Consider the following 15,272-nt stretch of genomic DNA (forward strand, 5'->3'; position numbering starts at 1 on the left):
TCTAGGATGTTTTGTCCTATCAACAGCAACCATAGTTTACTAAATAGTAAGAGTAAGATGTTATTTTACTTCATTTGTACTAGCATCTGCTGGTGTTGGTAGGATAAAGATAACAAACATTTCATCATCAGTTTGGGATTGCACCAGTTAATAGACTGTTATAACAACATTAAGCACATTGCTACCCTTCTAGACCTTTTGAAAGAATAAAATTCTATTGAGATTATTTGAAAAGTCTTTCATAAAATAGAGTAGCAACAGTATCATAAATATATGGAGATAAACTAAAATAATTAAGTCATTTAATGTTCATCTTTTAAATTTTTACCATAATGCTGCCCCTCACTCATGCGCATACTAACAACATATATGCTATATTGTAGTTTAAGAAGTTTCCAAGTAGACACTTGCTGGTTAGATTTTTTTTTTAATCATTCTTTGTGAATGCCCTGGGTTAATTTAGATCTCAGAAAGCACATTAGGAAATTAAACAGTAATGCAAGCTAATTCAGATTTTAATTTGTCAAAAAGAACGATCTAGCCACATAGTTAATGTAAACAGAGGCACAGCACAGAGAAATTAATGAGGTTTCCCTTTCATTGAATCTTTAAGGAGTGTAGATAATTAGCTTCTTTTGTTGTTATTGCAGGAAAATGCAGTATTGTCTGGGAGGTGTAAAAGAGCTGTGGCTTCCTAAGTGATAATGGGTTTCATTTGTCTTCTTCTAATAATTATTTACATTAAACTGTTCTAGGATGATGCTGCGCAGCCACTGAATCTCTCAGCTAGACCCAAGACAGCAGAACCGGTCAAATCCCCGACATCGCCAACCCAGAGCCTCTTTCCTACAAGTAAAACCAGCCCTGTGAATGTGGCCAATAAAAGTGGAATCCCCAGTCCTATTGGTGCGACTCTGGGAAGAGGATCTTCTCTAGGTATTCAAAAAGGGACAAAGATGGGCAATTTCAAAAAGGGATGAGATGTCTCTGGTTTTCTGTGGGTCTAGCTTCATATTATGTTTTTTTGCAAAACCAGGTATATTCAAGGTTTCTTAACATTTTCAAGGTGATTGACCTTTATTGCATGAAAGCTTTATTTGTTTATATTTATTAAACCTTAAGACAATTTTCCCCAGACGTGTGGACTCTCCAAATCCTCAGCAGTGGTCATTCTGGAAGGGTTTTTTTCTTAAAAGGAAATTGAATAATTATATAGAATTTATGTAATAAAGGTAATCAATGTGATATAATCCTGTTGAAGCATTAAAAGAGAAAATAACTATTATGTACAATATACAAAAATACAGGTGTATATTTTATTGAATCCTATTAATTTTGTATTTTCACTATCAGAAAGTTTATGGATACATTTTCTGATTTGTTAGGGCAGAATGCATTTGAAACTTGCAGGACCATCCTGTCTAAGAGCTCAGGACTACTAAAGAAGATGTAAATTTAAAAATTGTTTTAGGAAAAGCCATGGAATTGGTTTGTAACTGCTTTCTTTCAGGATATTTTTGTGACTTCCCAGTCCTAATGCTAATGTGTCCCAACCCTGGTAGACAGACAAGATCAGTCAAGTAAATAATAAAGGTACTACCAAAAATGCAAACAATCTGAAAACTCTAATAATAAAAGTCAAGGAGCACAGTGAAAAAATAGGACTAAGATTAAATATAAAGAAGACTAAACTAATGACAACAGGTGAAACAACCAGTCTAACAGTTAACAGTGAAGATAATACAGTGGTGGACAGCTTCTGCCTTTTAGGATCAAACATCAACGGTAAAGGAACAGCTGTCAAATATGTTGTAGACCAGCACCTGTTACAGTAGCATGAAGGCCATGGGAAAAATATTCAGATGCCATGATGTGTCTATACCTACAAAGATCAGAATAGTGCAGGCAGTGGTATTCCCTGTGACACCCTATGCAAGTGAAAGTTGGATTTTGAAGAAGTAGGATTGAAAGAGTATTTATTCTTTTGAATGTTGGTGTTGGAGAAGATTCCTGAGAATACCATGGACAGCCAAGAAAACAAACAAATGGATCATTGAACAAATGACCAGGGTTTCACTTAAGGCACAAATGACCGCTCTCAAATTATCCTACTTCAGACCTATGATGTGAAGAGCTAGCTCTCTGGAGAAGGCTCTGATGCTGGGAAAGGTGGAAGGAAAGAGAAAAAGAGGACGACCAGCAGCAAGGTGGACAGACTCAGTTACAGTGGTGATGGGTGCACCATTGGAAGACCTGAAGGATCAGGTTAGGGACAGATCATCATGGAGAAGACCTATGTGATTGCTAAGAGCTGCCACCAATTAGATGGCCCATAATTAATTACTAATATTTCAACTGGGTCTGAAACAAACTGGATTGTAAAGTTTTAGTAAGGATGGTGCATGCTTTTGTTATGCAGCCCTTATTAGCAGGCTGCCTGCCATGTCCCATGCTAGCAGTAATTTCTGAGCACTCTGCAAAGCAGCCCTCCAGATAGTATACGGCAGTAATCCAGATGTATTGTAACTAAATCATATATTATCATGGCCAATCTAGAGCCTCAAGAAGCCTACACAGTTGGCACACCTACCTAAAATGGGCAAAAGCATGTAGTTTAAATACTCCTTACACTAAATTATTTTTATCCTTTGATCTAAACATAGACAAGTAATCTTTTATACGATTAACTCCAACTGTGGGAGTTATAAGTATTTATTTAATAACCATACAAACTTGCTTCTCAATGTCTCTGATCAGAGCTGGAATCAAAATATATTGTTTCAGTTTATATACAGCTTTGAGCTTATACTGTAGTGATAATTCACACAGATGTGCTGTTACATGCCATTTCATGGCTACAATGCCTTGAATCCAGGATTATTCAAAATATGCATTGGATTGAAAAGAACATCCTAGAAAGCTTGCATCATAGTTGTACCTCACTCTCCATTTCAAAAGTTGCTTCATTAAGTGCTGTATAGAATAAAAAAGTATTACTTTCAAGTAATGTAAAGCTTCCTCTTCCTTGCTTCTTCAGAAACAACATCTCCAATCACTGAATATTGTGGTAAAATGGAACTGGACTGAATTCTTTTTATGTTCTGTAAGCTTCATAGATGAATGTAGTTAACGTGAATGGTTTGGGTTCAACCTGGCAGCTTCATAGTGGGAAAAGAAATGAAACAGCAATTAAATCAGTTAGTACTTGGAAATATCAACCACTGTAAGAAAACATAATGTGAATTTTTCATGAATGTCAGTTAATAAAATAGATCTGCAGATACAAAGCAACATATATATGTAGATGAGCTGTTGGGCTAAGATTGAAAAATACACTGAAATTCTGACTTTAAAAGGCATCAAATGTTTTGATTAAAGCATTGATATAATAATAATTTTTGTTAATTACTTCAGGAGAATTTATCTCTGATTAAACATCACTCAGGATGGAAAACAAAATTACAGCTGTTGCCCAAATCTAAAATCAGTATCCATTTTAATATTAAAGTTACAAGATTTAATTTTTGCAGCAGCTGAAATTGTGGGTGTGGATGCAGACCTCTTGAAAAGGGGGTATTTTAATGCGCTGTTGTAAAATCCCTTTCTTGTGCTTCTCTTCTTTCTAGACATCCTTTCCAGTCTTAACTCACCTGCCCTATTTGGAGACCAGGACACTGTAATGAAAGCAATTCAGGAGGCTCGAAAGATGAGAGAGCAAATCCAGCGGGAGCAGCAGCAACAGCAGCCGCCGCCACATATTGATGGAAAACTTCCCACCCTGAATAATATGGGTCTAAACAACTGTAGGACTGAAAAGGTAACAGACACCTCTTCCACTGCTTTTGCTGCTAGATTTATTTGCAAGGGTTACCTGCTGAATGGCTACTTAATTCCAGGCAGCAGTTTTAATACAGATAGTCCTTGTTTAACAGCCACTTGTTCAGTGACCATTCAGTCACGATGGCACTGAACAAGTGGTACTTACAAGTGGTCGTCAAAGTTCCAGCCATCCCAGTACCCCTGCAGTCACGTGATCGCGATCTGGGTGCTTGGCAACCAGCTCACACTGAACAATAGTTGCAGCGTCCCATAGTCACATGATTGCCATTTGCCACCTTCCCCGCCGACTTCCCACAAGTTGGCAGGGAAGGTTGCAAGTTGTTTCGGTAAGTTGCTCGCACCCTCTCCCGCCTGGCGGCAGCCACTTACCTGTCTGCTGGCCTGCTTGCGAGTTGCCTGAGGCTTGCTTAACAACCCACGATCCTCATTTAACAATGGCAACGAGGAGTGCCAGGAGTGCTGTTACTAAGTGATGCAGTCACATGACATCATGGTTTATGACCATATCACTTAGCAATGGAAATTCCAGTTCCCATTATCATTGTTAACTGAGGACTACCTGTATTACAGTTTTTAATCATTTTTGACACTCGTAATATGTGTTACGGTGGCGCTGTGGGTTAAACCGCTGGGCTGCCGATCAGAAGGTCGGCGGTTCGAAACCGCGCGGCGGGGTGAGCTCCCGTTGCTCATCCCAGCTCCTGCTCACCTAGCAGTTCGAAAACATGCAAATGTGAATAGATCAATAGGTACCGCTTCGGCGGGAAGGTAACGGCGTTCCGTGTCGTCATGCTGGCCACATGACCTGGAAAATGTCTATGGACAACGCCGGCTCTAAAGGCTTAGAAACGGAGATGAGCACCACCCCCTAGAGTCGGACACGACTGGACTTTACGTCAAGGGAAACCTTTACTTTTACCTTAATATGTGTTATGTAGATCCTTGAGGGAGGACCCCTCTCCCCACAAAAAAATGTAGACTGGATTAATCAGAACAAGATTCTTCCATGAGGAAGGAGGTTTACAGAGGGCTCCAGTGCCACCAACAGGGAGCAATGTTTGCTGATCGTCCTCATTTTTGATAGTTCCCTCTCATTCTGCACCATATGAGGGAATCAACACAGATTGGCCTAAGTTTCATTTGGAGAATGGCGGATGGACAACACAGGTTAGGAACTAACACCCTGTCCATATCTCCCCTTAGTCATATTCTGTGGATGCTGTCCCAAAGACTTTTAGGGTTCTTATATTAGGTTCCCAAGCTACAGAAATATTATATGATAGTAGCAATATGGATTAGAAATAATCTAATAGAAGAACAGTCTTTCTTGATTGGATACTGGGCTCCATTTGTCTAGTATCCCCTTTCCAGTGATATACCTCCAATAAGCAGAGTAGGAGTGTGCCACACAATTCTTCCTACTAGTTGTCACCTATCTCCTAATTGGTATTTGATGACTTACTGCTAGGGCAAGCTAGGGTCCATGGCATTTCACTAGAGCCAAAACAGCTCAGTGGAGTTTTCATTGCCTAATTCTTCATAGTACTACTATGTCTTGTCAAATAATCTTCTCACCGTTGTTTTGGAAACTAAAAAATCCCTATAACACTATTTTTTCTTTAAAAGGAAAGTGTTTCACTCCCTTGATCATTTTATCCATTTTTTTCACCTCTAAAACTAGGGCTGCTGTCCTGACAGCTGCTGTGTCTAGCCTACAGAAATCCAGGCAACCACTAGATGGCAGGAAAGAAAACCCAGTATTTTTGCTGCACTCTACTGATGATGTGAATATTTGCACCCCAGATGTAGCAGCTCTATTTTAATCAGACTGAGTTTCTATTTTGTATAGGAAACTTTTATTTAAAGTCTTCATATAAGGGGAGAGAATGGTCATGTCATGTGGTGTTAATTCCTGGTTTAATACATTAGGAACAATTTTTTACATTCAAATTGGATCATATTTTACATTTGCTCTGACACAGTATTTACTACAGAATAAGATGGACTGTTTATGTACAACTTATTCTTCCCTGTTACATTGTTTTATTCGGTTATTCATATTTGCTATAAATGAGAGATGTAATCAGATCTGGGTGAGGCAAACAGAAGGTGTGATTTCATATATTACCACCCTTCCTTCTATGTACAAAATATCCAGAATGACTATATTGTACTGTTGTTCCAAACTGAAGCTTGCACTCTTGATGAAGGGTTCAGAAGACCCAGATGAAGACAGAAAGAACGGCATGCACAACCTTTAGCTGGAGCTCAACCTTTCTTCTGCCTTTCAGTAGCATTTCTCATGTGCCTTTTAATTGGGAATTCTGGATATTTATGGTGTTTTTAATATCACATGTAGATACTTCACAATTGTTTTAGAAGAATCCTTAGGAACAATAATCTATATAGTTTTGGAGACAGTCTTGTTTAGTTTGAAGATTACTCGGCAGACTTGGACAACTTTTTTAGCTTCACTTACAGGCTTTTAGAGAAAATAAAGTAGGTAGGTACATATTGTAGTACCTTGGTAGCAAAGTAACGGCAGCAGGCAGTCCTCTGCAGAACACACCAATGAATACAGACATAAGTATGAAATAATTTTAGAACTCGTATGTCTGTAATTTGCTTCCTGAGAGGCTTGGTAAGAGCATTTTTCAGATACCACGTATATCACTATTTCCTGTAATGGTGCCTTTATTATTATAATTCTGGGTGACTCTGTACAGAAAGTTTTGCAGCCTTTAAGCAGAAGACAAGAGTTTTGATTAGTGAGATGAAACTGGTGAAAAAGGAATAGATGATCAGTAACATGCTCTAGCAGTCACATTATCTATCTAAGTGAAATGTGAAATGAAAAGTATAGTTTGATCTTGTAGTAGTAGTAGTAGTTGTTGTAATCTTTATTACAGTTATTGATCAGAATTCAGTGAGTTTTCAACAACACACACACACAGCCTTGAGAACAGCTCAGAGGAAGATATTGAAATGTGTTAATGCTCTTCAGAGTTTAGGAAAGTTATTTGGTTTATGTGTCTTGTCAGCCTAAAAATGGGGCTTGAATACTCAGGAACATATTCCTGGGTAAGGTAGATTGATCTAACTGGGCTTCCAAATCTCTAGCCCATTACTTGAGTTCAGTAACTCCTCGATCATACCCCATCATCAGAAGGCCCTCTCTTGCTTTCGTCTTTGAATAAGTGAATAAAAGCAAGCTTAAGTGAATGTTGTACCATGCATGGAGAGATCAGTATGGGGTCCCTTGCTCTGGTCTACACAACAAAATTGATAAAGTTGTGCAGTTGATTTTTTTCTTTTTACATTTTACTTGTACTATCTTAACCCAAGTAATATTTGTCAGCAAGCCAAGAATCTCAGGCACTAGCAGCCATCTTCCAACCCATTCCCAAAGGGAGGAACATAGAGGCCTGAAGTTCATTACATAGTTGCAAGCACAACAGAAAAAGTGTCCCATAAATTGGACTCTCAGATATGTGTTTTCATTTGCATTTATGAGAGCCAGTTTGGTCTAGTAGTCTAGGTTCTGGGCTAGAAACCAGGAATCTGTAAGTTCTAGTCCCGCCTTAGGCATGAAAGCTGGCTGGGTGATCTTGGGCCAGTCACATTTTCTCAGCCCAACTTGCTGCAGTGTAGACTAGCCTCCTCGTGGTGCACCCTGGGCAACGTGACTTGTCACGGCTAAATACTCTAAACATCTGGCTGCTGGACCTCACAAGGATTTTCCAGCAAGAAAAAGCAGCATGAACACTGAACTGCTGTGCCATACAGTAAGAAAAAAAATTGCATTTGTATGTTGCCTTGTTAGATTTCTCAGAACAGCAAGGGCAAAATGGATCCATGCCTATAAAAAGGATTTACATAGCTTCTTGCCCCCAGAGGATTAACCATGGTTTGCAAAACATATTTATAATCTAATAAATATTTATCTGCACAAGATGTGATTTAAATGATAGCATTTTAAAACTCATTTAACACAGAATCCCATTGTGAAATAATTTTTGTACCAACAAGAAAAAACAATGCTGAAGGTTTGATACAAATTTCTTATTAAAGACGGCCTTGTGAGGTCAACAGGCTCTCCTGAAGACCAGATTTCAGTTTGGAAATAACCCTGACCATAGTTAGAGACTTTTATTGATTGATTTCTAAATCTGTATTTGCAAAAGCATTGAAAATGAATTGAATTGAATTCTGCTGACTTCATGCAGACACTGTATTATTGCAAGTAATTCTTGATAGTGCTAGATGAGTACTCCGTGCTAGTTCAGAAGTAGCTCTGAGCTTCTGTGACCCTCAAATATCCATTGAGCCTACTTGAGCAATCTATCTTTTTTCAACAACCTTATGAGCAGTCCTTCTTTCCTTTTCAGAGAACTCACCACTCCTGGTTTCTAGAGTTTTAGTCAACCTAGTAGGGCCTTTAAGAGGAATGGGTTTTTCTGACACTCCAGAATCTGCCCTTCTGTCATTTAAGATCATGCCTGTTGTGCCCAACTTGGGGCAGGGAGTATGTTTTCACACAATCTCTCTTTCCTCACTCATACTACAGACTGTGGGCCTTTCAGTTGCTGTGCCCTCTAGGTATCCCTTTTCCAGGTGTCCTACATTAACTGTCAATTTGTCACCCAACCCTTTATTCTGAAAACATCTTCCTATATTAACTGCTTTAACCTGTATAATAGGGTGGAACTATTACTTCCCCTGATTTGAAACTATACTTGATTCATCCTAAAACTGCAGTCATATTGCATTGCTAAATTATATTCAGCTTCCAATATACTTCAATTCCAAAATGCCTTTCATGAATGAAGCCAGATTTTCCCACATCTAATACCTGCACTATATACAGTCTCTGGAAAAGTTTTGTAGCTAATCCATATTAGCATAAATTGTAAAAATGTAAGTAAAATCATTTCAAATTCAGCCAACTACCAGCATTGTGCAGGCTTTGGGCTAATGAACCTTTTATCTTCATGTTGTGGTTAATAAAGGGTTTCTTTGTTCATTATTGTGTACCATATGAAAATTAATATACACAATTAGGTACTTTTGTCTTGGATGACAAAAACAATGAATATGCTATATCCCCCATTTCCCAGAAATACTTACGGAAAAATAAAAAATGCATTCATATATTTATATGGTCAAAGAACCACTTTACCTACTTCTATCTTTTCTTTTACTTGAAGTACAAGATCTGTTGAAATCTAGCAACCCAAAACAAGGAGTTGAAAGATATTGAAGAATGCAGACTATATAACTATTTATTTGATTCATATTTCTATCCTACCTTTCTCTAAAAAACAATATTTTTTTTAAAAAAGATAAACAATGTGTTCTAAGGAAAATTAGGGAAAGTACAGCAGAAGTCAATGATTTATTAAAAGATCTACTGGAAGAAAACTGTCTTGATGCTCATTGAAAAGTGATGGGTAACAAGGCTAGATATTATCTCTCTTGAGGGACAGTTCCAAAAGTTAGATATCAGACATTAAAAAGAATGTTAATGTGCCATAGTGGGAGCACACAGAAAAAGACTTTAGAGGACAAATTATGTACTCATGCTTATCTAAGGAGAGCTGATTCTTGATAAATTCTCATCTAAATCTCATCTAAACCTTCTGAATAGAGTAGAAACCAAGAACCAATATAACTGTTAAAGTAGTTGCGTGGTTTCTCTGTGGAGGCCTCATATAACAGGTAAAACACATTATAATTACTATAATTCTGATTGGAGGTGTTTAAATATGGTAGGAATATGGACAGGGAATAATTTTATCTCATTTAACCTTTGATAAAGGCTTAAAAATGCACATGTGAATTAGGAGACATTTATTATTTCAGTGACGTATACAAAAACGGTATTAGTCGAAATGCATTTATAAAGGAAAAATATATAATTGAAAAAGAAAATATGTTTGGAAAAATAACCATATTTGGAAGTAGTTTGTGTGTGTTTGTGTGTATGTGTGTGTGTGTGTGTATGTATGTATGTATGTATGTAGGTAAAGTCCAGTCGTGTCTGACTCTAGGGGGCGGTGCTCATCTCCGTTTCAAAGCCGAAGAGCCGGCATTTGTCCGTAGACACTTCCGTGGTCATGTGACCAGCATGACTAAACGGAATGCCGTTACCTGCCTGCCAAAGCGGTACTTATTAATCGACTCACATTTGCATGTTTTCGAACTGCTAGGTTGTCAGGAGCTGGGACTAGCAACGGGAGCTCCCCCCGTCACGTGGATTCAAACCGCCAACCTTCCAATCGGCAAGCTCAGCAGCTCAGCGGTTTAATCTGCAGCGCCACCGCATCCCTTTTTATATATATAGGAATGCACACAAAATAACTATAAATTGTAGGATACATACTGGAAAAGTGAGAAAGCAAAATAGAAAAATCTATCTGCCCTTAGCTAGCTGAATGTTCTGTGACTTATATATTGCTAGGTAGGTCTAAAACTGATACTCCATTATAAATTCAAATTATAATATAAAACTTGTATGGGGTGTTTTAAAATGTCCATTTTATTTTATTTTTTATCATTGATGATGTTATACTCTATTGGTCAAATGGTTTTGACTTGATTGTCCATAACGGTTCCTTTGGAGGAGATAAACTTTATGGTAGTGCAGCATATAGAGGGATTCTTTAATGGATAAATTGTTTATTTAGTTGAGTGTAACAACTTTGAGGAACCCATCATTCATTTGTAGCTGTTGATCATGTGTGCAAAAGTTTGAGAAAAATACTCTCAGCAAATTTTACAGCATGTGTAAATGAGGCACTCTTATTCTACCGATAAAACCTACATTTTAAGTCTTTTTTTGTGGTGGTTTTATACTGTTTAACTGTTTAACTGCTCTGTGTGTGGGGGGGGGAGGTGTGGGGGTGTCCACCCATACATACATGTACAAACACTATTCAGAGCCCTTCATTCTTACAATTTCCAATCCTTTTATATAAAGCACAGAACTACTGTATTCAGATTAAAAGAGAGAGGAAATACAAAGGGTTTTCAATGGAAATGAAAACTGTTTAGGGAGTCCAACACAGTGAATGAAATTAGAAATAAAAGTGTTGAAATGATTTGGGAGGAAATAAATATTTTAGAGTTGTATCGGAATGGGAGTGATATGTTAAATAGTGGAATTAAAAGGTATACTATAAACATTCGTATCCAAGAAAAGATGGATGAAAAGGAAGTAATAAATACTATTAAGATGTTGAAAAATTGTAAGGATGCAGGTGTAGGTGGTGTAATAGGAGAAATGTTAAAATATGGATGTTACTTGCTTATGGAGTGGTCATGCAACTTGTGTAACATATATGTAAAGACTGCCTAATAACTGGAAGAATGTCATTATTGTTTCGCTATACAAAGAGAAAGGTAGCAAGAATGAATGCCAAACTTACAGGGGGATTGGTTTGTTATGTATGCCTTGGAAAGTGTTCGGCAGAAGTTTGATTGAAAGGTACAAGAGATGATAATGAACAAAATTTGGGAAGTGCAGTAGGGCTTTATGCCAGGCAGGGTGTGTGTAGAGCTGAATTTTGTTCTTCAGCAAGTTACTGAGAAATGTATGAATATGAGAAAGTTCATTGTACATTTGTTGATTTAGAAAAAGTTATGATAAAGTAAATAGGCTTGAATAATGACATCTTTGGCATGAATATGGAACTGAAGATTGATTGCTGAATGCAAAAAGAGCAATATTTGATGGAAGTAAATCATGCATGAGAATAAATGGAATGCTTAGCATATAGGTCAGCAGTGAGTGGGATTTAAGACAAGGAGGTGAGATGTCTGTTAAATGTATCTATGGAGAAATGTATAAAAATATGTGTGGTGATGTTACAGGTGTGCTGGTTTGGGGACATGAATGTACATGTAGTTTTGTATGGAGATGATGGCATGTTGTTGGCTGAGAAACTGAATGATTTGCAATGAGTATTAGACAAACATAGATACAACAGAATATGTATCTGAAAAATAATGTATCAAAGCTAAGGCAGTTGTATTTGACAGGGAAAAATAGAGTGAATTATTGCAAGGTGTACATAAATGGCAAAAAAGCTAGAGCAGGTAAATGAATTTGTATACCTTGATAGAATGTTTACTAACGTTGGATAAATTTTAAGATGTGCAAATGTTTGTCTTAAATTGTGGATAGAATGTGCTCTGTTGCAAGGACTGAATAGCTTTTGAAAACAAAAAATAGCTGTGTAGAAGAGTGTGCTTTTACTTATTTCGTTATGTGGCAGTGCCAGGAGAAACAAAAGGAAGTTGAATGGTGTAGGAATATGTGATAAAACAGGAAGCAGTGAGGCAAGAAAAAAAACCTGGATGCTGAATGGAGGGTTGAATGTAAAAGTAAGTGACTGATATGAAAGAAATATGCTGAGGTGATTGGACTTCCAGAAAAAAATGAGCAAGGATCAAACTACAAAACGAATATATGAGGGAGGAGTGAATTGCTCTGTATAAAAGGGAAAACCAAAAACTTCTTGTTGGGTGAATTTGATAATATCCTCAAAAAGAGATGAAAAGTTTAAAGAGCAAAGGGTGCTGCATGAAGCAGTGAATGAGTATGGTGGAAGCAAGGATGGTTTGCAAAAATAGAAAGGCCTTAAGAAGTGCAGTGAATGGTATTGATATAACCTAGTTCTAGGCTCCATCCATCCATCCATCCATCCATCCATCCATCCTTCTCATGCCTTTGATTTTTGGGGGCTGACTATTTCTTTCCCCCTTTCAGTGCTGTGCATGTTTTTGCTTACCCCAAAAGACAATAATATGTACAGTATGTGTTATTCAAGAAATTAGTGTGACTCATAAATATTTAAAATATAACACAATGTAAGCAAATCACACAAGGAAACAGGAATAATATTAAAGCAGACATCAATTTTAAAAGCTTTAAAATGTCCCACAGTCATGACTGGGAAACATTCCAGAGTGACAGCACTTGCATGGAGAAGACCAGATCCCTCATGGTCTCTTGATTACATGGCAGCAAGCAGCCTATACGATAACTAAATTGTTTGGAGCTTTAAAGGCACAAACTACTAGTTGAAACAGAGCTCTGAAGCAAGGAGATTATGAACTGAAGTAAAATGCTCTGATACGCAAGTGCTGGACATGAATTCGGTGGCAGCCTTTTGTTCCACTGGAATTGCTCAGATTGATGACAAAGGCAACCACATATAGACCCTACTTCAGTTTGGGTGTACCCCAAAATAGCAATGAAACCCTTGGGTCCTTGATTCATAATCCACACTTGTAACCAAACCTTGGGAAATTTGAAACATCACTTCATCTAATATTACCCCCTTTTATTAGAAGTGAAAAATATGCCGGACATTTGAAATCATTAGAGTCACATGACTGATAGAAATATATGCTTCTGTGTACCACTAATGAAATTAGGCATAGGATTATTGGTACTGAGTCACAAGAAAGAAACCACATGGTTTAGAAGCAGTGAATAAAGCTTCATGTTAAGTTTCCTTTTATGTTATAAACAGGGAACTTTTCTTTTCACTCAAAGTTCTGGGAGAAAATATTTTCTTATGCATTTTTCTTATGCATTTAATTATCATGCTTGCTTGGACGTTTTTCCTGCATCATTCCCTAGTATAACAATAGACCATACTGTTTTTAGCTGCCTGATCAGGAATTAAATTTTCCTTTGAATAGCTAAATGATTACAATACCTCTCACACACAGTGAAACGGTGTGCTGAATCTATCTGATGCAATTAGAATCTGATCTGGTAGAAATGCAGAATGAACTATCGTATGAAAAGGTGAAACCTGTGACTTGTGCAGTATTCTTTCTAAAGAGAGATATTGTAGTCATGGAGACTTTCAACAATCAGGTTTATGTTTGTTGCTTCCAATGTTGTGATAGTAAGAAAAAAAGCCTAATTTCAGATTCTTTCATGAAAGTTACCCTTTGTGTATGAATCTAATGCAGGAGAAATTGTAATAGTCTTAGAGTGTAATTCAGGAGTTAGCAACACAATGCCTACAGATATCAATATGCTTTCAGTCTCTTTCTTTGGTGATCACCAGGCTTCCTACCTGGCTTGCTGCTTTCTTTTTTAAATATAACAACAACAGCAACAGGAATTTGGCATGCGGCAAAGCTGGGCAATAGCCTATAGTTTCATATTTACTTCCAAAAAAGTCTCACAACCCCTCAAGAATCCCACTGGGAGGGTAGAGTGTGCCTTCTAGTAAATGATTTCTTGTCATTGTGAAGATTGACAACTGTCTTGTGGTTGCATCCATCAACATTCCAAATGTGCTTCTAGGCAAAAAGGCTCCCTCCCCACACCAGAACCATATTTGCTGGGTGCTAAGAAGCTCTCTTCCCATTGTAGGTGGAAAACTAATGCTTTTTCTTTCTTTTTTTCATACCTCTCCCCTAGCAACCTCAGTTCTTGGAGAATCTGAGAGCTTCTTCGCTGCTATTGTGGGAAATATAGAGGGACCAGTCTTGGTCATGCAAAAATAGTAATAATAACAGCAGCAGCAGCAGCAGCAGCAACAAAGAGGTCACAGTTGCAAGTTTATGCTTCATGTGTCAGCCCTTCAAGGTAGTCCAGACAGGAAGCACAAACCATGAGTACTAATACTACCTTTATTGTAGTGTTACAATACTTCTCCCCTCTCTTACTTTTACTTTCCAGAAAACTAGGGAGGGTCCTTTGTGAGATGCTTCCCAAGTCCCCTTTCCTTCTGCGGGCTAAGATATCTTTTGCATAATGGTTGACTAGGCTGCGGCTCTTCCTCCTGTCTCCCTCCTGTCTCCCAAGGTCATTCTCACATTACATGTGATAAAGAAATTACTTTATGGCAATTTCAAGGGGTATTAAATGCATTTTGGAATAGCATAAATATGTTTTCGAATAGCATAAAATTACATAATATGAAAACTAGTATTTACTAAATGTTTAGTATAATCTTAATTTTGAGCAAGGAACATTCAGAGATGAATACTGAATCAAAATTATTTGCTTAGGCAATCAACTTCGTTATCATCATCACCACCACCTACACAATATAACAAACATTAGCAGCAAAGCTACTCCAGAATGATCCACTATTGTCATGCTAGAGATAAAAACAAGAATCCAAAATTTTACCTCATATTTTGAAAATCTAATATCAGCTCTCATTAAGAAATAAACAGGGTATTGTTTGCTGCCAGCAATGGCTTGGTCTCACATACAAATCTGTAAGAAAAATAAGAATGACAGTGTCCTATTTCAGATCAGAAATCTGAAAGTTAGTAGTTCTAATTAATTAGTCTGATTAATTAATCAGTGTGAATGCATGCATATATAGTTTTCTTTCTTTTATTTTATAGTATGATTCTTTGCTCTTTTTTCTTTAAAGGTCCTCCAAACCTAC

The 15,272-nt window shown here is 37.4% G+C and overlaps 1 protein-coding gene across 6 annotated transcripts in view; it reads left to right on the top strand.

The window, feature by feature from the left end:
• SOX6 (SRY-box transcription factor 6) overlaps positions 1-15,272 on the top strand; it is a 389,110-nt gene that overhangs the window by 330,709 nt on the left and 43,129 nt on the right. For all 6 annotated transcript variants that reach the window (XM_063289410.1, XM_063289408.1, XM_063289412.1 and 3 more), the window contains exons 10-11: positions 756-936; positions 3,627-3,817. In XM_063289410.1, the coding sequence (XP_063145480.1) occupies positions 756-936; positions 3,627-3,817 (372 nt within the window). The remainder of the gene's footprint in view (positions 1-755; positions 937-3,626; positions 3,818-15,272) is intronic.

Source organism: Candoia aspera, chromosome 1, assembly GCF_035149785.1.
Source record: "Candoia aspera isolate rCanAsp1 chromosome 1, rCanAsp1.hap2, whole genome shotgun sequence".
NCBI lineage: Eukaryota > Metazoa > Chordata > Lepidosauria > Squamata > Boidae > Candoia > Candoia aspera.